At 33.7% G+C, this 27,119-nt stretch overlaps 3 protein-coding genes across 6 annotated transcripts; 2 read left to right on the top strand and 1 right to left on the bottom strand.

Moving 5' to 3' along the window:
- Positions 1-13,354: 13,354 nt before the first annotated feature.
- LOC122290262 (ethylene-responsive transcription factor 5-like) lies at positions 13,355-22,989 on the bottom strand. Its single transcript, XM_043097884.1, has 2 exons — positions 22,866-22,989; positions 13,355-14,906 (listed from the first exon to the last, which is right to left on the bottom strand). The coding sequence occupies exon 2, from the start codon at positions 14,877-14,879 to the stop codon at positions 13,614-13,616; it is 1,266 nt and encodes a 421-aa protein (XP_042953818.1). The 5' UTR covers positions 14,880-14,906; positions 22,866-22,989; the 3' UTR covers positions 13,355-13,613.
- LOC122290261 (protein FAR1-RELATED SEQUENCE 5-like) lies at positions 14,900-20,578 on the top strand. 4 transcript variants are annotated; one of them, XM_043097880.1, is made up of 6 exons: positions 14,900-15,474; positions 17,157-17,216; positions 17,308-17,452; positions 17,534-19,636; positions 19,722-19,856; positions 19,953-20,578. In XM_043097880.1, exons 2-4 carry the CDS (start codon positions 17,166-17,168, stop codon positions 18,667-18,669), a joined length of 1,332 nt encoding a protein of 443 aa, XP_042953814.1. In that variant the 5' UTR covers positions 14,900-15,474; positions 17,157-17,165; the 3' UTR covers positions 18,670-19,636; positions 19,722-19,856; positions 19,953-20,578. The 4 variants fall into 4 exon arrangements, with proteins under 4 accessions (XP_042953814.1, XP_042953817.1, XP_042953816.1 ...); XM_043097883.1 differs by having other exon boundaries at positions 17,534-19,856; positions 19,953-20,005; positions 20,103-20,578; XM_043097882.1 differs by having other exon boundaries at positions 17,534-19,856; positions 19,953-20,035; positions 20,103-20,578.
- Positions 18,803-19,961, top strand: LOC122289341 (protein FAR-RED ELONGATED HYPOCOTYL 3-like). The gene is made up of 3 exons (XM_043096322.1): positions 18,803-19,636; positions 19,722-19,856; positions 19,953-19,961. Exons 1-3 carry the CDS (start codon positions 18,803-18,805, stop codon positions 19,959-19,961), a joined length of 978 nt encoding a protein of 325 aa, XP_042952256.1.
- Positions 22,990-27,119: the final 4,130 nt, after the last annotated feature.

Here is a 27,119-nt window from a genome sequence, read left to right as displayed (position 1 = left end):
ACATATTCGAGCGAAAGTGGAAGATACAAACGACTGAGATGCACCCAAATCAAACAAAGTGCAAGCATAAAATTCATATAAACGAACTCTCCCGGAACCAATCACATTAACCAATGAAATCCAAATATAAAGAAGAAACCAAATCACACCAAAAATCAAATCTAAAATTAAATTAGATCCATACTTGTAATCACTCCAGCATCATGGGTTGCTGGTGCCTCATCATCAACATCTCCGAGTGTAATAGCATAAACCCGAGCTTGCACTGTTTGCCTCTGATTTGTTCTTCCACCACATCTACCTCCACGGCTTCCTTGAATTGGCCTAGGACACTCACGAGCAAAGTGTCCCTGCTGGCCACAATTATAACATCGAACCCCACCCGAAGGGCACTCACCCACATGGGCTCTATTACAACTTCTGCAAACTGGCACCCGTCCTCCCATACGTACACCTAAGGCCGCTTGTGGTCGAGTCCCGGTCCGCTGAACAAATTTCTAAGGAGAACCAGAGCTACTTCCTTCGCCTGCAAAACTCCACCTCTTTTGTCTTTGTGGGGAGCCCATACTCAAATTAATCTCTCGCTCTGCAAGAGTGACCAAGTCCACTAAATCCTGAAAAGTGGAAATCCGGTGGCAAACTACCATTATACGTATATCAGGATGCAGACCCTCCTGGAAACGCTCGGCCTGCATCTCCTCCGTGGCGATGAGGTGCGGAGCAAATCGCCCAAGCTCTATAAATTTTCGGGTGTATTGTTCCACGATCATACTCATTTGGACCAAGCTTGTGAACTCTCTTACTTTTTGCCGCCTCACAGAAGCGGGAAATAATCAATTATTAAATTCTTTCTTAAAGCGCTGCCAGGACACAGCGGCAAAAGATCCAAACTTTGATTCCAACATTACTCTTTTTGTATCCCACCATTCAGAAGCAGTGCCTTGCAACAGATAACTGGCATAAAGTACTTGTTGCGCCTCAGTGCAACCACATACTTCAAAAGTTCTTTCTAAATCTCTGACCCACTTTCTAGCTCGAAGTGGATCCTCTTCTCCCGTGAAGGGTGGAGTTCGATGTGCTAAAAAGCTCTCATAGGCGCATCCAGTTTGCACCAGTCCACTAGGCCATCCTTGTTGTGGCCAAGGCCCTCCTTGTTGTGGCCTAAAATTTTACTGCATGAACTCAGCCATTTGCCTTAGCGCTTAGGCTATGGCATCATCTATCGGTGTATCGTCCCGAGGTTCTTGAGTAGACTTTATTGGCTTCACCATCTTCCTACCACAACACAACCTTTGACCCCCTTTAAGAAACGAATAAAACCAACAATATAAAACCAAAACCAAAACTGAAACCACATAACAAGAAAATAAAACATACTAGCATGCAATAACTTAACTAAATAAATAAATACAAACAAGTTAACTCAAATAAATTCAAATCAATTAAAACATATCAAATAGCAACTTTAATTAAAATAAATTTTAAATCACAACTTTAAAAACTTTCTGGTATTACACTTACGGAACATGTGGTTTTACCCAGAGCCAAACCGCTCTGATACCACCTGTGACGCCCCCAAATCTCACGTACGGACACGTGAAAATCGAGACGTCGGAATGATGACAACACGGGTCACCACCCTATCGCCAAGTGCCAAGTGTGTGTACATGCAATAAGTGTGCAAATAAAAACACGCATCGGATAACAAAATTCTCATAACTAAGTACCAGAATTTTTCTTTGTTTAATACAAACTCGATTAAAACATACATAATAAAATATTACAAGCCTCAAATATCGTTTCAAACCAAACTACAAGGCATAAACTCTAAATCAATACTCCGGTGGAGCTACCTCTTCAGGCTCAGCTTCCTCCTCCTCCTCGACCTCTGCATCGAAATCTACGGTACCAAAATGGTGTCGCAGGTAAGTAAAGATCCAAACGCCACAAAATAAAAATATATTAAACTCAACAATATGCATGAAAGAATGTCAAATGCACATAATTTATAAAACCACATTTTTATTCCCACGCACGCCAAAAAAATCCATTTTGGCTCAAAATATATCCTTTAAAACTAGTCCTTGCCATTATCCTAGATAATGACCAAAAACAAAAAAACCACAATTTTTTCAGAAAATGGATCACACATCCTCAAACATAACCTCGTCATTTTTTTCCAGAAAAATGGCCCGTATCCAAAATCTAAAAACCCGATCCAATTTATTGCATGCACCATGATCTCCCTTAGGGATCATCCGCACACTCTGACTCATATGCCACATCGCAGGTAACGACTACGCGTGTGACACCTAAACGAGCGATGCCCAGTTCTCGTGCCCAGCGTGTACCTGGACCAGGCCATCCTCTAGTCCCCGCCAGCTTAGGAACCACGGAATCGACACGACAACGTTACCGTATCGTGCGATCCGGTCGTCGCCCAGGGACAACCCAAGGGATGTCACTCAGTATTATACACTCTCGAGTGACCAGAAGAGCTCTACCGAGATAATATCTCATCCCGGCTTGGAGTCGTGATACACATGCACCCGAAAATTCATTTACACATAAAAACTCAATTTTTCTCAATTTAACACATGCACATGAATGCACCATGCAATGCACACCTTAAGATACAAATCATCCAACCAAATACAAAATCAACAAAACTAAACAACTCCGTCATCAATCCATCCGACTCCCGACTCCTCGGACTCAGTCCAGAATTAACCAATCAATCAAATAATTAATTGTAAGAGAAATAATATATTTAAATCTAAAATAGAGTTTGAAAAATACTTACAGCGCTATAAGATATTTTTCGAAGGATCACGACGTTGCAAACGGCGGAGAAAAAGCAACGTAACAGTGTAAAATACACTGTGGCCGTGGGTTGTAAAATACCCACTTTCGAACATGGACAAATCAAGACTTGAAATTGATAGGGAATGACTTAGATATGTTTATGAAGTTAATGGAAGTGAGTTTTAGCCGTGGGTGGCGGTGTGGCCGTGGGTTGTAAAATACCCACTTTCGAACATGAACAAATCAAGACTTGAAATTGATAGGGAATGGCTTAGAGATGTTTATGAAGCTAATGGAAGTGAGTTTTAGCCGTGAGTGGCGGTAGAAATAGCGATGGAAGCAAAAAAAAGGCAAATCGGAGTTGAGCTCATGGGAGCTGCTCCGGCAACGGATCGAGGCTAGAAATGGGTGGGTTAGGAAGGTAAGAGATAGGTGATGAAGTGGTAAAGAGATGGTTGTCAGAAGTAGAGCGACGGCGGTGGAAATGCACAAAAACCGTGCGGCTTAGATGGGCTCTCAGCGGCAAACGGCGGCTCAAATGGAGGTGAAACTTGGTGAGGTGGTTCACCGGCCAGAGGGGGAAGTTTCTGGGTGGGTGGTGCCGACCACGTCGCTGGTGAGCTGCGGTTCTGGGCTGAGAGGCTGGATGGCGATAGAGAGAGGGAGATAGGTGCAGCACGCGCGGGAGGAAGAAGAAAGAAGAAAGAAAAAGAAGAAAAAAGAAAAAAAGGAAAAGAAAATGAAAATGAAAAGAGAAAAGAAAAAGAAAATGAAAAGAGAAAAGAAAAAAAAAAAGATGAGGGAAAAGAAATGAGGTCCAATCCTCACCTCCGGAGTCTAAAAACTGATCCGATGAAAACAATTTTAAAAGGTATAAAACGATTAAAATAAATTAAACACCACATCAAACTTAAATAAAACCAATTAAAATAAAAGAACCAATATATTAATTAAATTAAAATACTCATTCAGTGAAAATACATGTAAAAACAGAATATCACATGAATTATCTTTCCATTTAAATATAATTATGGAAGAATCGTAACATGATTGTAAATATATCATTGTTAAGTTGAAATTATTAAAAATTTGATTTCTCTACATTTCAAACGAAAATGTCACCATATTAATTAAGATGAAAATATGATGATTTCTCTGCATTTCAAAGAACTAATCAAGATTATAATTGAAAATTGATTTCTCTGCCTTTCAAATGAAATTATTTAAAAGTTGATTTCTCTACATATTTATTTGACTCTTATCTAATGTGATTTTTTTTTTATAAAAGTAATGATACATATAGTTATAGAGTGAGCAAACGTCATACAGTTTTATTGAAAAATAGTAGAATCTACTATCAAAAATTGTTTTTCCATATGTGTCTCATATTTATTTATTTTTTTCAAAATAATTGTACAGTACTTGCACACTCACAACTACAATTATCATTTTTTTTTTTTTATAAACTTGTAGATCAACTATTTTGCACAACATTCTTTATTTTACTCTTAGGTAAACACCAGGATTGGTATTCTGTGTTCCATAGAAAGCATAGTCACTTCTATATAAATTAAGGCATATTTAATATCAAGTCACTGATAGGCTAATCATTTCATTTATGTATGCGTGAAAAGTAAAAAATCATCAACCTTGTATTTGACTTCATTATACAATAAATAACCCAAAAAAATGTATATTATTTCCCTTCAAGCTTGCACTATTGACGAATTGCTTGAATTGTGTGCAACTCTTTGGCTCCCGTTTGCATGTTGAGATGTTCTATACCTATCTCATATTTGATGTCATTTCATATCAATATTAAATACCTCATAAACAAAAATAGTTCTCAATTTTAAACTTTTAAATTTTTAAATTTTTCATCTAATTATTACTTAATCATTATAAAGTTTTCAAATTTTTAAATAAAATATAAAAAATAATTCAACTTTTTCAATTTTCAAAATAAAAATTATATTATAACAATATTATAACTTTATTTTTTTATTTAATTTTTTCTCACTCATTTTCAAAACTCTATAAAATATTTTAACTCAAACTATTTTACTATTATTCACGAATTTCTTATCTCATCTCAATAACAAGACGAGGCATTTATCTAATATTAGTAATTCAATTTGTGCTTCGGGTTTTTGACCCATATCCAATCCATTTAAAACTTGGATCAAGTTTGGATTCAACCGGTTTCCTTAAATAAAAAAAATAAATAATAATGTTATGTAGAGTTATGGAGTGTGTAAGTATCGTGCATTCGTTTTGAAAGTGAGTGGGTTTATTATTAAAAAATTAATTTCTTTTCGAGTAAGTCTCATATTTATTCACTTTTTTTAAAGTGATTGCATGATACTTACATATTCACGTTTGCAAGAGAATTACACATGTTAAGATTGTATTTAACATTAATCTTACGAAATAGGTAAAATTTTATACTAAAAAGTCCCCCCCGCCCCCGACGGGTGGGTAGTTATTTTTCTCATATTTATGTGCATATATTGTGTAAGATATTTTGAATAATGTTGGTTCCTATTTTGAATTGTATCGTCTTCACACACATCAATTACGTGATATTACTTTTCATTAAAAATATTTATTATGAAGCCACTGAAGACTAAGGGTGGGTTTAGGTGTTGAGAAGTGTTGAGGAGAGTTGTGAATGGTAATAAAAAGTAGGTGAAAAGTAATAATAAAGTAATGAATAGTAATAAAAAGTAGGTAAAAAGTAATGAATAGTAAAAAAAGTAGGTGAAAAGTAATAATAAAGTAATGAATAGTAATAAAAAGTAGGTAAAAAGTAATGAATAGTAAAAAAAGTAGGTGAAAAATAATAATAAAGTAATGAATAGTAGTGAGAAGTGTTGAGAAGTGTTGAAGAGACTTCAACACCCAAACACAACCTAAGGGCCCGTTCGGGGATTGAGATGGTTTTCTTTAATTTCAAAATTTTCTTCTTAAATATCACTAAAATACAAATATTTTTTAATTTTTAATTTTTAATTTTTGTATCTAATCATTACAACTTTTTTAAACGTTTAAATATATATTAAAAAAATTACATTCTAACAATATTTTAAATTTATAATTTGTTTAATCAATTTTTTCTCTATTCTTTTCCAAAATCCAATAATACATCTTAACTCATGCCATTTCTATATTATTCACAACCCATTTCAATATTATTTATAAATTTTTCATCTCCTCAAACATTCCTAACGAGGTTAGATGGACCAAAATTCAGATGGTATGCTCGTTGAGATAAGGCTCCAGCCTCAAACCAAGAGTAGTCAAGGTTGTGTTTGGGTAGATTATTATTTAATATTTTATTATTAATTTTTTATTACTATTAACATTAAATATCATTCCACTGAACAAATGTAGCCTACGAGTAAGATTTGGGCAGGGACATCTACACAGATAGGGCTCGAACCATGTAAGCTAGGTGAGCCAAAATTAAGGGGATTGAGCTCATTATAGCATCATGGTTTATCCATATCTAAAAGTTATCTCACTTTTTACCTATTGAAGTAAAAAATAGCCACATTAGATTATCCATATCTAAAGTTTTTAACTTTGACCTACAGTAAATGAAAAGTAAAAAGAAAATTTGATATTTACTGTATACTAAGCAAATCTATATTTTGTTATTTTTCTTTATCTCTCTCATATTTTTAGATCTTATTTCTCTCTCTCATCTCAACGACACTCGGATGAGCCAATACTTCCATCTTATTATATTTCTTTAACTTTTTCTCTCATATTTTCAGATCTTATTTTTCTTTACTTACTTTCATCTTTTTTTTTTTTATCTCTAATCTCAGATCTTATTTTACTTAATACCAAGAAAATTTGATGTAGAGATTTAATGTGAATTATTTATTACTATATAATTATTTATTACTATATTAATAATTAAATTATTTATTATTTATTATTATATAACAAATAAATAGATAATTTAATGTAGATGTTTGATATAAATAATCAAATTCAAATGTATCTTATATTATTTTATTGCTATATAATAAAAAATAGCTATTCTAATGTAGATATTTATAGAAATAAAATAGTTAAAATCTAAATTCATCTTGCATTTATTAAAATTATTCTTTCCATATACATAATCTAATAACAATATTTTTAGAATATAATAACTCAAGCCATGTGCCCATGACAGATGTTCCACTTGGCGCATGGCATGTTCCATTATAAGCAACGACCCCACCATTCAATCATGCATGTATAGATGTTTCATTTTGCGACAAGAAACCAAAATAGTAGACTAGATTTGTTAGTTAGATGTGTGATATTTGGGCTTTGGGATAGCAGAATCTTCCATGTTAGAAGGTATAAGCTGATCAAGATGGAATGAGTTATACCCCCACAATAGAAAGTGATGAGTAACATAAGCGAAATGTCGCACTCCTTGATTAACTTTGTTGTCAATCTTTTTTATTGCACATTTTAAGTAATTTTTTTATTTAATTAATTGACTTATAAAGTTATTTAAAAATATGTCACCTCAATCAATGCAAAATAAAAAATGATTAAATCAATGATAAAGAATAGTCTTGTTCCAACCTATCATAAGATGTCATATCATTAAAAGTTAAGTTAATGCTTACACAACTAATTTTAATGTCACGACATGTTGTTAGGGTTGAAATAAAATAGAAAATCCGGTTGAACTTGATAGAACTGGTGGGTTTGGTTTGGTTCGTAATTAGTTCGGTCATGTTCCAATTCTTAAGAATTAAACCAGTTCGGTCCCTATTTTCACATCAGTTTGAATCAAACTGGATTGGAATATATATTTTTATTTTTTATATTATATATAAAATATTTGTTATATAAATTTTTATATTATATTATATACATTATATGCTAATTAATATAAAATAAAATTTTAATTTTAAACATGAGTATTAATATTAAGATATTAATATTAATCAGATTGTACCAAAACCAGAAAAATCAGATTGGATCGAAATTGAAAAAATAGAAAATTTTAATCTTAGTGATTAGTCAATCTGTATCGATTCTTAGATTTTTTAAAATCAGTATTTCTTGGTTCAATTTCAAAATTTATTCAAAATTAAACCGAATTGGACTCTTACATGCAAACCCCTGCAATATCCAATTCGCGAGTGCATATCTGGAGTTCCAACTTTTTGAGCTCTTGCCAACCAAACGGCCAATCACAAACTGTGCCCGGGAGAGACATGGGCTTGGGTTAGGCGGCCCATAGTCTAGTTGTTTGTGGGCTCGTGCTGGCTAAACGCTTCCAGTGTGGCTGAACACGGGTAGATTAAAAAGGGATGAGCTTCATGGGAAGGTCAAGACATAAATTTATTTATTTATTTATTTATTTTTTTCTGTATAATCCAGTCTTATACTTTCGTTTCATTAAAAGGAAAAAATTTAAAGAATGCTCGGAAATGAGATGAGATGAAAATTTTATGAATAATATAACTAATATAACATTTTCTTGTCTGCAATGCATTCGAGTTTTCTCATTAGTAGTCTGCGCCTCTTTTTTGTGCCTATGGCACGTGTTTAGGCTCAACATTTTGATCTGATTTATTTGTCAAAATTAGGTGGGTGATAAACAAACAGTAGTGCTCAGAAGACTTGAAATTTCTCTTTGTAACTCTCAGAAAAATAGAAGTCAGATTAATATTTGACAAGGCACCTATACCATGTGGTTTTTATTGAGTTGTAAAGGTCACATGAAAATACCATTGACTTTCAACAATGGATGGAAGCTTAACTTTAATACACACACACGTGTTTATCGTCAGTTTGTTCTATGGTGGACTCTAGTGTCGGTTTCAATTATTCTGGCTCACGACTTTTCAAGTTATTGCATGGTCGTGCTTATCCCTCTTACAAACAGTACAAGTTACGGTTTCGATATGAATTAAATTTTTAATAAATAGTAATAAATTAAAAAAATAGAATAATTTTGTGGGATTTATTTAAAATAAATATTTTTAATGTGTTTATATATTAAAATGAGTTTAGATATATTTATAAAAAATTAAAAAAAGTTATGAATTCTATGTATAAAAATTTTTTTAATTAAAATGAGTATAGTAATTTAAGAGTTGAGTGTGTAAATGTTAAATTCAGTTTAAAATTAGACTTAACGAAATTGATCTTAACTAAGTCAAATCGCCAAACGAGGCCGGATATATATTGTCGATAATTTTTAGAAAGTGATAAAATTTCATGGCATATTCAAACTAACCTGATAAAAATATAAATGAAATAAATATTAAAATCTTTTCTAAATTTAAATTTTAAAGAAAATATAGAGTCAAAATTTGAATTCAAAACATCTATTTATAATATAAAATTATATAATATTAAAAAAAACATAAATCCATGAGACACGATTGATTTTAATATTTATATTATATCTTAATACTAAGAAATTTTTATGTTATAATTGATAAAGTCATGAAAACATCCTTATTAATTTTGAGTAGGGACATCGATCGTCAAAACGATCCATTCAACTTGCAAGTGGGCAAGTAGATGGAGAGGGACAGTAGCCTTCATTTTGACTTGAAAAAGTGGCCGCAGGAACCAAACATATCGATAGGTCGATTCCCCCATCTTAATCTTCTCGTGTTTGTGTTAATCGTTGAAACATTAGAAACACGAGTCTGGAATCTATCAACTATTAATGCATAATTAGTGCAATCACATTTTTTGTCAAACATTTTTTTTTTAGCATTTTTCAAACATTTAATTTTTTTTTTAAAAATACACTTAATATTTTATTTAATTTTAAATTTAAATTATATAATCATGACTTTTTACGAATGGATAATGATAGGTCTCAACGACCGAAATTTCATCGCTTTGTTGCAAGTTGTAGAGACAAAGACAGAGTCTCGCTCATTCACGTGCTGATTTTGACAATGTTTACGCACTCCTCCTCAGTAATTGAGTAGTCTTTACATTACATTACATTACAATAATGTCTAAAGCCGGCGGCTTCGTCAAAACTCAAAAGCCCTAACATCCGCACGAAATCTTCACAGTTTTTGAAAAAATCATCAAAGTTGAAAAATATATATTAATATTAATTAAATAGAAGTCGTAAAAAAATACCCAGATTGGCGTTGGAGGTGACTCTTTAAACCCATTTACGCCACAACATTAATGTTTCTTCAACCCTCCTGACTGATGACTATTTGCTCAGGTCAAACAAAACAATCAAAACAAAAACATCTACTAGACCCGTGAGCATGACTTTGACTTGCCTATTTTAGACTTTCTAGTTATTTGAAGAATATAGCTTCGATTCAGTTTAGAAAACGTTTCATTTCATTTTATTGTTTTAATTTTTTAAAATTTTATAAAAATATAATAAATATTTTAATTTTTTTAAATTTTAATTCAATTTTTTTAAAATTTTAAAATAATAATAATATTAAAAAATAATATTTTAATAATATTTTATTTAATTTTCATCTAAAACTATCTCACCTCATTTCTAAATCTAAACCAGCCATAAATAATTATTATTTGTAGGCCATGCATTCATTGAAAAAAATTAAATATTTGTAACGAGTTATTTCGGATAAGATTGATAATTTGTGACAATAATTGATTTATTTTGTTATGAAATGATTATTAAATAACTAATCACAGTTAAGCATTTTTTTTTTTTTTTGTATATAACAACTATATATCTTATGATTTTTATATCATTAATATTAAATGTACTTAAATTCTAGAAAAATCTTAATAAAGAGGACATTTTTCCATATCACGATCTAAATCATTCGAAATATACTCCATATATATTAAATTTAGTATTCTTTTATCTAAAATATAAAAAATATTAGTTATTTATTTATTGTACTCTATATTTGAAAGGAGAGTTAGCTGGAGTTTTCAATTAATTAATATATTGGATCTCCAAATTAATTAGGCAGTGTAGATCATATATATTTTAATATCTAATCTGATCGTGTGGAATATTAAAATAAGAGACTTTGAGATTCAGATGGATTTGCTTAAGATCGAACTTGTTTATATATATATATATATATATATGACTTTTGGTGCCTTGCTTGTCGTAATGAAGTAGCAATTCCTGTCTTTTCCAATATATATGATTACTTGTAGATAATTGTTTACTATATATGGATCCGATTTGCAGTTTAATTTGCATGATTGCAATCTTAGCTCAATCATTATGAAATAATAATAATATAAAAAAAATTGTATAGTTTTAGAATTTGTAAGTTCTATTCACCATTTTTTTTAATAAAAAAAGCACATAAATATGATATATATACATGAAAATAATTTTTTAATTTTAAAAAAGAATAATACTATACATTTCACTACTATCTTACTTTTATTTTATTGTATAAGAGGTGTCACATTTAATCATCATGATCAAATGATAAAAGAATCATCTAATAAAAAAAAATATAATAATAAGAAATGTTGCGCATTTTACATAATAAAATAAAAATAAAATAATAATATGATATATAGAATTTTTATTTAAAAAATACGCGAGACGCACTGAATCACCTATGTATCATCCCATGCATGACTGTAAGTAGAATTCGTTGTATAACATTGTATAAAGTTGATGTACACATTGATATATAGAAATCAAAGAATCTTAAAGCCGGCCAGATCGGAATCGTTGAAAACAACAAATAATAATCCTATGATATGCTTAATAATTATCACCACCAAACTCTCCATCATCTCTGCCGCAATTACCGTTCTTGATCAACATCTTAATTAACAGTACTAATTGCCACCATCAACGAATATGGATCGTTGATTGCGAACTTGCAAGTTTATTTAATTAGGCCTGGTGCCGCTGCACACATGCATATTATATGCTTTTTATTTGCGTTCTCGTGAGCAAGTCGGGAGACGTGATTTATGCATGGATCCGATCTCTCTTAATTAATTGATTGATGATTTGCACGCAAATACCCAAGTAAAAGCCCTCGTTATGGCCTGTTGATTGTTTTAGAAATACTTTATTTAAAACATTAATGATTTAGTCAATCAGATATGTTTTCAAATAAATTTATAAATAGACGTAATAATTTTTTTTTTTATAAAATAAATGATCTAGCATATTATATTAATTCATATTAATTTATATATTTATTTTTGTTATAACATTTATATTAAATTAAATACATATTTATAGTATATTAATAGTGATATTAAATTAATTTAAATATCTCTTTATGTTATGAGCAAATAAGAGATATTCCCTGTTCTCAAATTTTCACAAATATTAAAAAAAAAAAATACACACTTTAAATTCTCATTACCAACGCGTCTTTTCATTTTTATAAAAATTGAAAAATATATCTAAAATATTATTCTCTCTTAAAACAAAAGAACCAGAAAATTTTCCATATATATCCATATCAAGACGGAAATAACCTTTTTTTTTTTTAATAAAGTCGTTCCTTCCCGGCCTCCTCCATGCTCTTTTGTGAACCTTTTTCTTCCTTCACGTCATGATTTTCCACCAAATCAAAACAGAAAAAAACAAATCGATGAAGAGAGAAATTCAAACACCCGTCCCATGGCCTTTAATTGGACGGTGCATGCATGGAGTTATGCGCGACAAGTGGTTTCACGTTGCCCTCTGTGTTGTTGAAAGTTGAGACTATAGACATGCGATAATAATGCGAGCGATCATAGTTTAGGTTAAGCGGAGGCCAGTTTGGATCGAAAAACCTTTTTAATTCATCTCATTTTATTTTATTTAATCGTTATATTTTTTTTAAAAAATTAATATTAAATTCAATAAATAATTTAACTTTTTTAAATTTTAAAATAATAATAATATAAAAAATAATATTATATTATTATTTTATTCAATTTTTAATTTTTATCTCGTTTCAACTCGATATTCAAACATCTCCTAGAACTTCTTAAGGCTAAAAATTTAGAATATGACTGCATTCACCGTTAGATGATTGCCACCTATAATTAGAGATGACAATATATAAGATGAAAAATAATATTTTCAAATAAATTTTTACTTTCAATATTTGAGAATTTTAGATAGGCTGTGAACATCAACCGGGTTCTCTCTTGTTTTCTAAGTCGAACAAATTAGGAAATTTGTAAAGATCACAGGCGAATTCACGTTTGTATATAAATACCAGCTGTCCTATCATATAAAAATGATAACATAAAATTAGTCTTTTTATAAATTATTTTTATATAATTTCTTTATGATTTTAGCATTATTATATATGAATCGGCTTGACCGCTCAATATTTTGGATTTTGAATAATGGTTTTTAGATTGATATTTTTTCTGTCAATAAATAAGATGAATGATTGGATACAATATAGATCTGAATAGACGTGACAATCCTAACCATGTAATAAAAATATCAGGAAGAAAACTTTGGTCGGTTTAATAATATTATTTTTTAATATTATTATTGTTATAAAATCCGATAACTCGTCGTGGCTCTCTCTCTCGTTTTATATCAACACATGTAATGGAAGATATATGATCAATTCATGTCTGCATTTTTATTCCCAAAATCTATGAAGTTACCGTATTATATAAAGGCATGATGGTTGTAGAATTCATTCATTGATTATTGTGGCGAGATTTCATGCTGAATATGATTTATCAAGTAAACCTTCTCATTTTCAAACCAAAAAAAGAAAGAAAAATCACGTAATATACACATTCACAAAACGAACGCAAACGAAGAGAAGAGGCAGCGCTGCAGCGGTTGTCATTGGGGGTATTCAAATGCTGACTCATACGACCATAAGCTGTGGATATCCTAACTGTGGATGTGGAGATAGCGGTGACGGCGTCAACGGTATTTCCCTCGAATAACTTGTTCCCGTGTCCGATGATGTCTCCGTGCACCTCTCCTTCTTCACGACCACCACCTCTTTCTTCTCCTCCTCCTCCTCCTCCTCACGACGTCGTTTTCTCTCTCTGGTAGCGGGGGCTGTCCCGGACTTCCCCGCCTCCAGTGGGAAGTTGAGGATTGATCTCGAGCCGCGGAGCTTGAAAGCGGCTCGGTCGTACGCCTTGGCCGCTTCTATAGCCGTCTCGAAGGTTCCCAGCCACACGCGCGAGCCGCGCCTGTTAGGGTCTCGGATTTCGGCGGCGTACTTTCCCCACGGCCTCTGTCGCACGCCTCTGTAGTGCCTTTTTGCTTCCAAACTCGCATTTTCCTGAACGGCCAGCGACGGATCCGATTGGCGAGTAGGTTGTCCGAATTGGATCCACTCGGTCGTTCCTTTGCTGGGGAGCGAGATCTTCAGCGAGGGTTTCGAACGATTCATTTGCGGTCTCGATTCGATTTCGAAACAATTGTTATTCGACTGGGAGTATGAGGTCGAAGTTCGGGTATTGGGGGCCGCGACTTCAATGATTTGCGGTTTGGCTTCGAAATGAAAGGAATCATTGCTGGATTGAGAGGTTGAATCGTGGGATTTAGGCGTTGTGAGGTCCAAAATGTGTGGTTTCGCTTCGAATTCGAAGAAATCACTTGGACGCTGAAGGAACGTAAAGTCGAAGGGGTCGTTAGAGCTGAAAAAGTTAGCAAATTCCATGGTAGAGTCGGAACTGGAAGTTTGGGAACATAGAGAGTCGGATTGAGAATGAGATTCAGAACCCAAGACATCAATCTCAAAATCACTAGATAAGGTCCCAATAGGAGAGACCTCGCCAAGCAAGTGAAGCTTGATGAGTTTCAGAGCCGAAGAAACTTCTTCGCATGAGGTCGCCATGGATAAAGCTATATCCTCTATATATATATATACGACTTCCAAAAGCACGAGAAGATGTGTGTTGAGACAGATAAAGAAAGAGCTTTTTGGAGAGAGACAAAGAGAACGAGATCCGAGAAGGATTTGAATTCTGTACTTTGAGGAAGGTTGAGAGTGGAAGAGGCAGTGGCAATTGGAAAGGGTATATATAGAGGGAGAGGGAGAAGAATTCCGAAAGGTCAGAAAGAAGGAAGAGGACTTGGTTTCACATACAGTTTCTCCGATGCAAGAAGGAAGCATCGTCTATACAGGAGACTTTTTTTGTTTGAGTAAAGCTACAGAGAAGCCACTGTAGCAGTGCACACAATGCACTCACTACGTGGCTTCTCTTGGTTTTTAATTTTTTTATTTTTTTTTCATTTTGACCAAAACGGTGCGTTTAGAAGTTATTTGAAATACAGTTTGATCGATTTCATCCCCATTTGAAATGAACCCGCGAAGCACCCTCTCCCGAGACAGCAACCCGCGTAGTGGTTGATCTACCCAGCTCCTCCCGGCGACGGCGTCTCTGTCTCCTCCCGGCGACGGCGTCTGTGTCATCAGCCACTTTCTCGTGCGTCAGTCCGTCGTCTTCCCAGTGACGCCGCTCCCCACGAGTTCGACATCCCCTGAAACGAGGTCAACATCCCCTGAAACTCTGTTGTTCCTCAGCACGAACCCGCATCTGCCCTTCCTCTTCCAAGCGCCACCTCGCGACGGTGAGGCTTTGTTCAGCGCCACATTGCGAGTCTCCTACAGCAGTGCTTCCACTCCCCTTGAAACGATTGTGAACGGAGCAAAGAAAAAACAGTTCGTAAAGCTCTGTTTTTTCGGGTAAATGCACTGAGAAGCTTAGGTAAATATTTTACCATTTTCGTACGTGTTGTAACATTATGTTCTTCAGTTTTACATCAAGATTCGATTTTTCTGTTTTTCGAGATGGTATGGTAGCTTAGGGCATGGAGAAAAACCTCAGCTTTTGGTTGGCTTCCGTTAGTTTTGAACTGGTTTGGAGAAATGAGATAAAAATGTCAGCTTTTACGTGTATTCTGCTAGGTTTGAATGGTTGTGGATTGTGGCATAAAAATCCAAGCTTTTGCTCGGCTTCTCTAAGTTTGGAATATGGTGGAATGAAATAGTTGTTATGTTACTTCTCAAATTAATCAGGGTTGATATGGTACAACCTATCGCTTAAGAACATCTAATGTGTTTAGTAGATTACTGAGTTTAGTTAATAGTTAAGAACACCTATTGTATTTCATTGCTTACTCAAACACTGGTAAGTTCCTGCCACAGTTGAACCTTCTCCCACCCAGGTATCATAAGAAGTTAAATACTATATATTTAATTGGTTCTATGTCCAATATTAGTGTAAGATATGGGTTGATGAAAAGCATTTTTGTATGATATTGTAAGTAAAATATGTTTGTGAGTTTTGATTGGCAAACTGTCATCCACATTTGATAGTAGTTAGATTTCCCCTCCTCCAACCAAATGTATAATTCTGAGTTTAAATGAATTTTCTGCACACGTTTATAAATGCAGGGCTTGGTATGAAATAACTAACATTATCATTCTCGCATATTGATACCAATATCTTTGCAATGTTTTTTTCATATACGTATATGATAAATAAATGCCTGCCATTAGTGCATTGTGAAATAAACTATTCTGGATGTGCCCCCACGTTAAGCCACTATTAATAGGTCTTGCCGCAGTATATATTCTAGAATATATACTAGTAGCGTATATACTGCGATGGCCATATAGATCTAGATATATACTAGTAGCGTATATAATCAATTCCCCCAATAAACCATAACAAATACCTTCGATACTGCCAATAATTTCAAATTCACCATACATAATATGTGCAATATATGTCCAACAACTTGTTTCTGATCGATCATTAAACCAACTACATGCAGGACTGGCCTTTTATTTTTTATGAGGCCTCACTACAAAACCAAAACCAAAACCAAGTGTGAGTTTTGAATTTCAGGTGGTCCTTGAATGTTGATCCATAAAATGGTGCTCATTATAGTAGGGTTGGTTGGTTGACATGCATGAATTTTATTTTTTAACATGCATGAATTTTATTTTTTATTAACTTTAATGACTAACATACTCCAAAATAGGCTGTAACATTTTGTTGCATTGACTACACTCTCTTAAACGGTTTTCAAATCATATGAACAAATTGTTATTATGATTTAGTGAATATAATTGGAGATGAATTATTAGTGAATATAATTGCTTCATGAAATATGATGTTTATGGCAATCAGTTTGGGTAGGTGACTTGAATATGATTTTCTTCATAGCTCCTCTGTAGCATCATAGTCATTCTCACAAACTAGTTTTATTATTTCTTATTCTTATTCCCATTCCCACTCTTCTCTGTAGCTTAGAGAAAAAACAAGTATACTATTTCCATGACTTAGTAATTTCTTCTCATTACCGCCGTTCAATCATAACCTATGATTTAATTTGCTGAATCTAATTAACAGCATAATTGCTGCTTGCTGCTGACTTGTAGATTTAAATCATGGCCAACCCATTTGATGAAGACTTTAACCCATTTGATCATCCATTTGAGGTATATTTATTAGAAAATTTAAAAGGCTCTATTTTGTTTAGTTTATTGAGAAACTAAACATGGGTTGCCTAACAATGTCCTATTTGAGCAGATGCCACCTTATATGCCATACACTCCACCGAATTATCCAGAAGACCTGACACGAGAAGCGCCCCCTGAGTCAACTGCTGCTGAATTTGAAAAAAATGTTGGGTGTTCATCACGAATTATTGATGAGGATGTTCATAACGCCGATGGTATTTATAGTTTGATTTTAAATGATTATAGTACTTGAGCTTTCTTTTTATGCTAATCCATTCATATTTGAATAAATGTAGAAATGGTATTCGACATAAATGAAGATTTAGAGGGTACCACTAATGTCCAAGAAGATGAGGTACGAGTTGATGCACCCAGATCCGGTATGGAATTTGCAAGTGTGAAAGACCTGACAGCCTATTATAAGCATTATGCGAAACAACAGGGTTTTGGTGTACGGATACAGAGGACTAGGAGAGATGATGATGGGAGGCCAGTTTATGTGACAGTTGGTTGTGCCCGTGGCGGAAAGTACGAACCTAAGAACAGTGATATGTCGAAGCCACGACCAACAACTAGGACGGATTGTAAGGCCAGAGTAAATGCGACATTGAGTAAGACTGACAAGTGGGTTTTCACTACTGTAGAAAATATACACAACCATGTAACTGTAAGCCCCAAGAAGACTAGGCTATTGCGATCTCACAAGGTTCTAGATGAATACAGCCAAAGGGTCCTTAACTTGAATGATCGAGCGGGTATACGGATGAATAAGAACTTTTTGTCTCTTGTTGTTGATGCTGGAGGTTATGAGAATCTTCAGTTTCAGGAGAAAGATTGTCGGAATTATATTGATAAGGCCAGACATTTACGGTTGGGTAAAGGAGGTGGAGATGCACTTAATCAGTATTTCAAAAGAATGAGAGACAAGAATGATGGGTTCGTTTCTGTCATGGACGTGGATGATGAGGGGAGGTTACGGAATGTCTTTTGGGCTGATGCTCGTAGTCGAGCGGCCTATGAGTATTTTGGCGATGTAGTAACCTTCGATACTACGTACCTAACAAATAGGTACGGGATGCCTTTTGCTCCATTCGTTGGTATTAACCATCATGGGCAGTCCATATTACTAGGGGCAGGATTGCTTTCGAGTGAGGACACAACCACTTTTGTGTGGTTATTTCAAATGTGGTTGGATTGCATGAATGGTCGGGCCCCCTGTTCCATCATAACCGACCAAGATCGGGCCATGAAGAGTGCTATTGCCATTGTATTCCCCAACACTCGTCATAGATTTTGTTTATGGCATATCTTGCGCAAACTTCCAGAGAAGTTGGGGTCTCACGCCATGTTCAATGCGGGGTTGAAGACTGACATTCAGACAACATTATATGATTCACAGACCATCCATGAATTTGAGGAGAGTTGGGGGTGAACTACTTGAGAAGTATGATCTGGTCGGCAATAAATGGCTCCAAGCCTTATACGAGGAAAGGTCTTTTTGGATTCCAGTTTACTTGAAAGGTGAATTTTGGGCTGGTATGAGCACGACCCAAAGGTCAGAAAGTATGAATGCATTTTTCGATGGCTATGTGCATTCCGGAACGACATTGAAGGAATTTGTTGATCAGTTTGATAATGCACTTAGAAAGAAGGTCGAGGTCGAGACACTTGCTGATTTCAAATCTATCAACCAGACTATTCCCTGCGTATCTCACTTCAACATAGAGAAGCAATTCCAATCCGTATATACAAATGCAAAATTCAAAGAGCTCCAAAGGGAGTTGCTAGGCTTAATGGCTTGTAATTGTTCGTTGGTAAGCACAGAAGGGTCAATTTGTAAGTACGATGTGTTGGATGAAATTTCTACTGACGAGCTCATTAAAACAGTCAATTACTCAGTATACTTTAATGAAAAGGAGGTGGAGGTGCGATGCACGTGTGGACTATTTGAAACTAGGGGCATTCTATGTCGGCATGCACTTAGAGTTTGTCAGTTGAAGAAGATTAAAGAGCTGCCAAGTGTATATGTGTTGGATCGCTGGAGAAAGGACGTAAAGAGGAGATACACCTTACTCAGAAGTAGTTACGATGACCATGGTGACAGAGAGGATAGTCGGAATTATGAGCTGGTTGTTAAGAGATGTTTGAAATTAGCAACCAAAATAGCTTCAAATTCTGAAAAAGTCCATGCATTCCTAAGTGTTGTTGATGACTTTGAGAAAACATGTGAAGACTCAACAGTAGACTCGACACTCATTCATACGAAGGAGAAAGCAGATGTGGTATTGGATAAGGGGAAAAAGATATTAAGCCCAAATGTGGTACGAGGAAAAGGGAGACCCCCAAGTAAGAGGAGGGTTCCACACGTGGAAAAGATGGCCACAAAGAAAAGCAAACGGGTAATTTTTTCCTTTGTTTTAACCTGCAATACAATACTTTTTCATCATGAGTTTAACATATGTCATATATTGTTTGGGAACTTAGACATGCAGGAAAATCTTGGCAGATGAAACAGGATTGGATGACAACCCGGGATCTCAACACTCCCAATTTTCTGATGGGGTATATGTTGGGACACAAAACAGCATTATTACACAATCCACACCACCAGGGGATGAGGTTAACCATTACATCATTTTGTAAATATATGTGATATGTTCAGAAATTTCAATGAATAAGTTTTAATATAGTGCCGATGTGTTTTTTGAATAACAGAATTTGTGAAGCCATAGGATTGATGGGTTCGTTATTTAAACCATTTGGAGAGGGTATTTTTGCATTGTGAGATAGCTTTTTTGGTAAGCTCTCTCTATGTTCAAATGTATTTTTAATGGTGGCTAATTTTAATTATTTTATTTGGTGCAGGTAAAATTTTGTATTATACTATGCCCCTCAATTAGGAATCAAGAACCTTCAGATCAGGCAAAGATGAACTTTTTTATTGTAATGCTAATCTCAAATGTAAGTAGACAACTACAAATGTATTGATGTATATGAGTTGGAAGTAAAATTCGGGCCCCAAGTTGACATTTACAGTTGGTATTGTTACTCAGAATTTTTTGTCAAGTTTTGGGATGAAGGTGGTTGGATTTTAACTGTTAGGGAAACAGAATTTGTACATACTCGGGTTATTTCAATTACAATTTCATCTAATGAAATCTTGGATGTTAATTATTTCGGGTAATGGCCTGTGCACCCTGAGAAGCACTGGAAATATGTAACCTGCGTATTCACTGCATTGTTTTACTTCAGTCAAGCCATGGAAATGACTAGCTAGCTAGTACATAATCTGTCAACTACTTAAATAGCTGCCACTGTTACTAATTACACAGAAGGGTCAACAAGAAATTACAATGAGTATATCCCCAACATGGGGTTAACAAGCTGTCACAAAAAAAAAAAAAAACTACATCTCAACACAGCTCCAAAATTAACTTTCGATACTACATGGTATTTATCCAAACTGCTGCAAATGAGTATATCCCCAACATGGGGTTAACAAGCTGTCACAACAAAAAAAACTACATCTCAAAACAGCTCCAAAATTAACTTTCGATACTACATGGTATTTATCCAAACCAAGCAAAGATAACTACAAATGTCAAAACCCAGTACATCATCAGTAACTTTTGTTTTTGTTTTTTCAGATTCTTCACAGCGTCTCGGACTTTTTCTTCCCTTTTCCTAACGTCATAGTCGCGCTGTAATATGTCCTCCCAGCAACAAGAAGCCTTATTCTCTCTGACACGAAAATTCTCCTCTAGTAGAGTTAGTATATCCAACCAAACAAAAAATTCACACCGAGCATCTCCTTGCACACAGTGGAAAACTCCTAATTAACATGATTAAAATACCGGCTTTCGGGTAAAAAATGCCAAAAAATTAATATTTTTTGGGTATTACCGTATTATAATTTGGGCATGCAAAAAACCTCCTTCCGGGATTTTTTTTGGTGTGGGATGTTTTTAGTGGTGTTTTTAAACCACACCAACAAGTTGGTGACTCCATCACAAAATCATTAACTACAGATGATGATTCGGATGGTGCCATGCGTGATTCTGAAAAACCAATTACAAAATCAAAGACATAAAACTTAAGCTATTAACATGGTGGAGTTAATAACAACCCAACTTAGTCACCAAATTCTGCCCTTCCATATGACTCAACAAAGCCAATAAACTGTAAAATTACACAAGCAACCATACCGAAATGGATTAAGTGGTAATAGGTTTGGTCTTTGGTTTTAAGGATCAAACTTCTCTACACCATTATTAGCAGCTCAACCAAAATAGTATATAAGTACATATTCATAATGTAAATAGAATTTTTCTTTTACCATTCACATGAAAAGACACAAAAATCCAAGGCCAACTTAGTGACCAAATTCTGCCCTTCCTTATGACTCAACAAAGCTAATAAACTGGTTGGATTACAAGAATTTAAGGCCTACACAATAACTTCACCACCTTTTATGACAAATGGTCTTTGACAATTCATGGATTTATTCTTTCTCACTTTGCCTTTTTTTTTAAGCCCCAATGTGGTATAAGCAGGATGTGTACATGTAATAAGAATATCCACTCTACAAATGCAAAATTCGACCAAACTGTAAGCCCCAATGATGTTAATACATTTCATATGAAGAGTATTGCATATGAGCATGATGTCTAAATATGGTGTATCATTTGAACTCAGACAAAATCATTTCAACAACCCCTATATTAGACTAAATTTCATAAAACCAAGGATTAAAAATCAGCACACAAACAAGTTAAAAACAAGTAGGAATTACATAACAAGATGCAATGACATTTACCTAGCTCCCTTGTACAATTTTTTAAAATTAGCAGTTAGCACTGTAAACCAAATAAAACAGGAAAAATTAACATGGAGCAGCGTTTGAGCAGATCAAGTGGGGTTTCCTCCCTACGTATACAAATATATAAAAAAGGCTGTTAGTTATTACAAGGATTTTCAACTCATCATGCAGATCAAGAAGGAAGCTATCTATACAAAATAACTAATACAAAATTTCACTTACCCATTTCAACTACTATTTTCTCACAACCAAAATCCAAATAAAAGCACCAACAGAGAGATAGAGAGTGTGTAATGGGTCAAAACCGAAGTGTGTAATGGGTCAATCGGAGTGACAGGAGGCTAGGGTTACGGCAAGAAAAAGAGAGAGAAACAGGGACAGAGTAGAAGAAACCGACCGTCGGGCGAGGAGAGAGAGAGAGCGTGTGAGAGAGAGAGATGAAACCGTGATTGTGAATGGTCCGAGAGATGAAACCCCAGTAAACCGTGCGTGCCCTTCCTCTTCGTCGTCTACGTCTTCGTCTTTCCACGCTCGGGAGAAAGGGGGGGTGAAATGAGGGATTCGACACGGCTTCTTGGAAGAAACCGTTCAACCCTTCCTCTTCGTCATCTTCGTCGTTCCACGCTCGGGAGAAAGGGGGGTCTGAAAGTGAAATTAGGGATTCGAAATGGCAGAGGGAGGGATTCGAACTGGCAGAGGGTTGTCTTCGAGCCGGTTCAGTGTTAGTGAACCCGGTCCAGTCTACACGTCATGTGTGCAAAGTGGCTTCACCAAACAGTGGCTGCTGAGTGGATTTACTCTTTTTGTTTTTTGGGTTCTGAGGAATTTGTGCACCAGACTCTTTCCACTGTCGATTTGATATTCTTCAAAGTCAATTGTGTTCTCACCAACGGCTCCCGATGCAGGTATTCCGTTTCTTTTCCTTCTTTGTTCTGTTTTTTTTTTTTTTTTTGGGAGAATTTTACACGTTTTCTTTAGGATTAGGTATTACTTTTTCTCTTGTTTTCATTTGATAGCTGTTCGCTCGCTTTCTCAAATGTTTATTGTTTCGTGAATTTAATAAAACAAGAATAATATCATTAAATAATTGACACAGAATTTAAAATATTGTAGCATTAAAAAAATTAATCAATTTTAAAATCGATGAACGCACTGAATGATGCAATAGACAACGATTCAAAAAGTGGCCGCATGAACCAAACATATCGATAGGTCAATTCCCCCATCTTAATTTTCTCGTGTTTGTATTAATCGTTGAAACATTAGAATTTAGAAACACGAGTCTTGAATTTATCAACTATTAATGTATAATTAATATGACAAATAACCCATGTATTTTGTCCACGACAAAAGCCCAGGTTTACTTTTTAAAAAATGATGATTCTAGTGTGCGTGCCTTTTAGTGCAATCACATTTTTTTAAAAACATTTTGTTTTTAGCATTTTTCAAACATTTAATTTTAAAAATACACTAATCACTACTAATGATCTTTTAAACATCCTAAAAAATTTTAAAAAATGAAATATACGAGTGGTCAGCTTAGAAAAAAATAAATAAAAAGGATAAATTAATATTTTTCTGAAAAAATAAATAAATTTGTCTATATATTTTTAGACTTGAATATTAATGCCTTGTTTGGATATATAAACTATCTCATCTTATCTAATTAATACAATTTTTTAAAATTTTTATATAAAATATAATAAATAATTTAATATTTATAAATTTAAAAATAAAAAAAAAAATTATTTATTTAATTTTTAAGTTTAAATTATATAATCATGACTTTTTACGGATGGATAACGATAGGTCTCAACGATCGAAATGTTGAAATTGCTTTGTTACAAGTTGTAGAGACATGACAGAGTCCCATTCACGTGCTGATTTTGACAATGTTTACGCACTCCTCAATATTTGAGTATTCTTTACATTACAATAATGTCTAAAGCCGGCGGCTTCGTCAAAACTCAAAAGTCCGATCACTCTCGTTGGGTTATGCATATATAAATAATATTTTTTTATAAATATGGGATGAATTTAGATATTAATTATTTTATTTATATAAATTTTTATATTAAAATAGTTATTTTTTTATTATTTAATAATAAAATAATATAAGATAAATTTGATTTTAACTATTTATATCAAATTTTTATATTAGATTATCTATTTATTTATTATATAGTAATAAATAATTAATAAATCAAAAAATATTTAATTTTTTCAATTATTATTTTATTTAATTTAATCATATTTTACTATTTTACTTATTATATGTTAATTAGTAATCATATTCTAATTAAATTATAGATTAAAAAATAATAAAGATTTAAAAAACAGTAACTATCAAAGGAGAGAGATTTAAAAAATAATAAAATAAATATTTATTTGTAGAACAGTAACTATCAAATTTAATTTTTATCTTTAAATGTACTGTAGATAAAAGTTAAGAAATTTGATTATAGATAATCCATTACAAGTAGTTTTTATGTTTAATAGGTAAAAATAGACTTTAATTTTAGATATAAATAATCCAATGAGAGTCCTTTAATATCCGCACGAAATCTTCACAATTTTTGAAAAAATCATCAAAGTTGAAAAATATATATTAATATTATATTAAATAGAAGTCATAACAAAATACCCAGATTGGCGTTGGAGGTGACTCTTTAAACCCATTTACGCCACAACGTTAATGTTTCTTCAACCCTTCTTACTGATGACTATTTGCTCAGGTCAAACGAAACATTCAAAACAAAAACATTTTATTATAAAATTAAAAAAATACTATCTATGGAACTGGAAAAAGTATATAAGACCTGTGGGCATGACTTTGACTTGCCCATTTTAGGCCTTCTAGTTATTTGAAAAATATAGCTCATTTAAATTTGGAAAACGTTTTATTTCATCTCATCATTATAATTTTTTAAATTATTACATAAAATATAACAAATTATTTAATTTTTTCATATTTCAATTCAAACTTTTTCAAATTTTAAAATAATAATAATATTAAAAAATAACATTCTAATAATATTTTATTTAACTTTAATCTTTCTTTTAAAATTATTTCATTTCGTTTTTAATCCAAACCAGCCCTATATAGTTATTATTTGTATGCCATGCATTCATTGAAAAAAAATTAAATATTTGTAATGAGTTATTTCAGATAAGATTGATGATTTGTGACAATAATTGATTTATTTTAATATGAAATGATTATTAAATAAATAGTCATAATTAAGCATTTTTCTTGTATATAACAACTATATATATATATATATATCTAATGATTTTTATATCATTAATATTAAATCTACTTAAATTCTAGATAAATTTTAATTAAAGAAATCATTTTTCCATATCACGATCTAAATCATTAGAAATATACTCCATATATATTCAATTTAGTATTCTTTTATCTAAAATATAAAAAATATTAGTTAGCTGGAGTTTTTAATTAATTAATATATTGGATCTCCAAATTAATTACGCACTGTAAATCATATCTATTTTAATATCTAATCTGATTGTGTGGAATATTAAAATAAGAGACTTTGAGATTCAAACGGATTTGCTTAAGGACTTGTTTTTATATCTATCTATAATAATAAGCGCCTATCGCGCTTCTACAGGAATAAATAGGAATGAGCAGTGAATTGTTGCGTTCCGTTTTTTTTCTTCCATTTTTATTGCATAGTTACTTTTTTAACTTTTTGTTTTCTTCCTTTGTGTTCGTTTATATAAGAATTTTTTAGTGAAAACCCGTATGGCTTGGAGGAGCTCGTGGTGGCTAACGGTGGCTCGGATGGAGGTGAAACTTGGTGGGGATCTTCACCGGTGAGAGGGGAAGAAAACTGGGTGGGTGGTGTAGGCCACGCCGCCGGAGAGCGGCGGTTCTGGGCTGCGAAAGCAACCGGCGACGGGAGAAAAAACAGGCAGGTGCCGTGACTTCCAGGGGCTCGTGGCGGCTAACGGCTGGTCCGATGGCTCTGAAAATTGGTGGGGATGATCTCTGGTAGGAGGGGAAGAGAATGGTGGGGGTGGTGTATAACACAGCCTCCGGAAGGCGGCGGTTCTGGGCTGCGAAAGCAACCGGCGACAGGGGAGAAAAAACAGGCAGGTGCCGTGACTTCCAGGGGCTCGTGGCGGCTAACGACTGGTCCGATGGCTCTGAAAATTGGTGGGGATGATCTCTGGTAGAAGGGGAAGAGAATGGTGGGGGTGGTGTATAACACAGCCTCCGGACGGCGGCGCACCGGGCGGTCAAAGGGGCGACGATGAAATGGACCCGCGTGACTTCCAGGGGCTCGTAGCGGCTAACGGCTGGTCCGATGGCTCTGAAAATTGGTGGGGATGATCTCTGGTAGGAGGGGAAGAGAATGGTGGGGGTGGTATATAACACAGCCTCCGGACGGCGGCGCACCGGGCGGTCAAAGGGGCGACGATGAAATGGAAAGGAGAGCTCTGTGTGTGTGTGTGTGTTTAACCCGTATCATGTGCATTAAAGCCTTGAACGTTTTTCACCTTCATCCTTATATATTATTGTGATGATCTATAGAAATACAATAATGATTTGAAGACCCACTACCGGGGTTAGTATTGAACAGTATTAGAACTTTATATGCAATTTCTCCTCCTTGTATATTTATATATAGTTAGTTAGGTTCTCCTAATTTTCTTTTCTCATTTTCTAAAAGATGTAAATTATATTTTATTCTCTCAAATAAGGCTGATCTTTATTTTAAGATATTTGAGGTAGAAGACTGACATGATTTTTTAGGCTAAGCAAGTACAGTTAGGGATTATTTTTATGAGCAATGATGCAAGTATAAATTTTTTTATAATTCTTTATATATTATTTTAAATTGAAAGTATTTTTATAAAAAGCGATGCTATTTTTTTGGTTATTTTATAAAATCATATCTTATTTAAAATAGAATTACATAAAAAAACATTTTGAAAAAAATTATGTGTATCATTTTTTTTTTAATAAGATCCCAAGAAGGATTAAGATTTAGATGTAGTGGTGAAGTTGTTGGTGATTTTGACAAAAGATTATC

The sequence above is a fragment of the Carya illinoinensis genome, chromosome 12 (assembly GCF_018687715.1).
Source record: "Carya illinoinensis cultivar Pawnee chromosome 12, C.illinoinensisPawnee_v1, whole genome shotgun sequence".
In the NCBI taxonomy this organism is placed as follows: domain Eukaryota; kingdom Viridiplantae; phylum Streptophyta; class Magnoliopsida; order Fagales; family Juglandaceae; genus Carya; species Carya illinoinensis.
Note: the sequence above shows the minus strand (reverse complement) of the source record. Positions and strands in the feature narration are given on the sequence as shown.

Bases quoted from the DNA above. Each gene is read 5' to 3' on its own strand.
- LOC122289341 (XM_043096322.1), top strand. From the start codon at position 18,803: ATGAATGCATTTTTCGATGGCTATGTGCATTCCGGAACGACATTGAAG. The intron at 19,637-19,721 runs GTAATTTTTTCC...TTGGGAACTTAG, and splicing joins CCACAAAGAAAAGCAAACGG to ACATGCAGGAAAATCTTGGC.
- LOC122290261 (XM_043097880.1), top strand. From the start codon at position 17,166: ATGGCCAACCCATTTGATGAAGACTTTAACCCATTTGATCATCCATTT. The intron at 17,217-17,307 runs GTATATTTATTA...CTATTTGAGCAG, and splicing joins CATTTGATCATCCATTTGAG to ATGCCACCTTATATGCCATA. The intron at 17,453-17,533 runs GTATTTATAGTT...GAATAAATGTAG, and splicing joins GGATGTTCATAACGCCGATG to AAATGGTATTCGACATAAAT.
- LOC122290262 (XM_043097884.1), bottom strand. From the start codon at position 14,879: ATGCTTCCTTCTTGCATCGGAGAAACTGTATGTGAAACCAAGTCCTCT.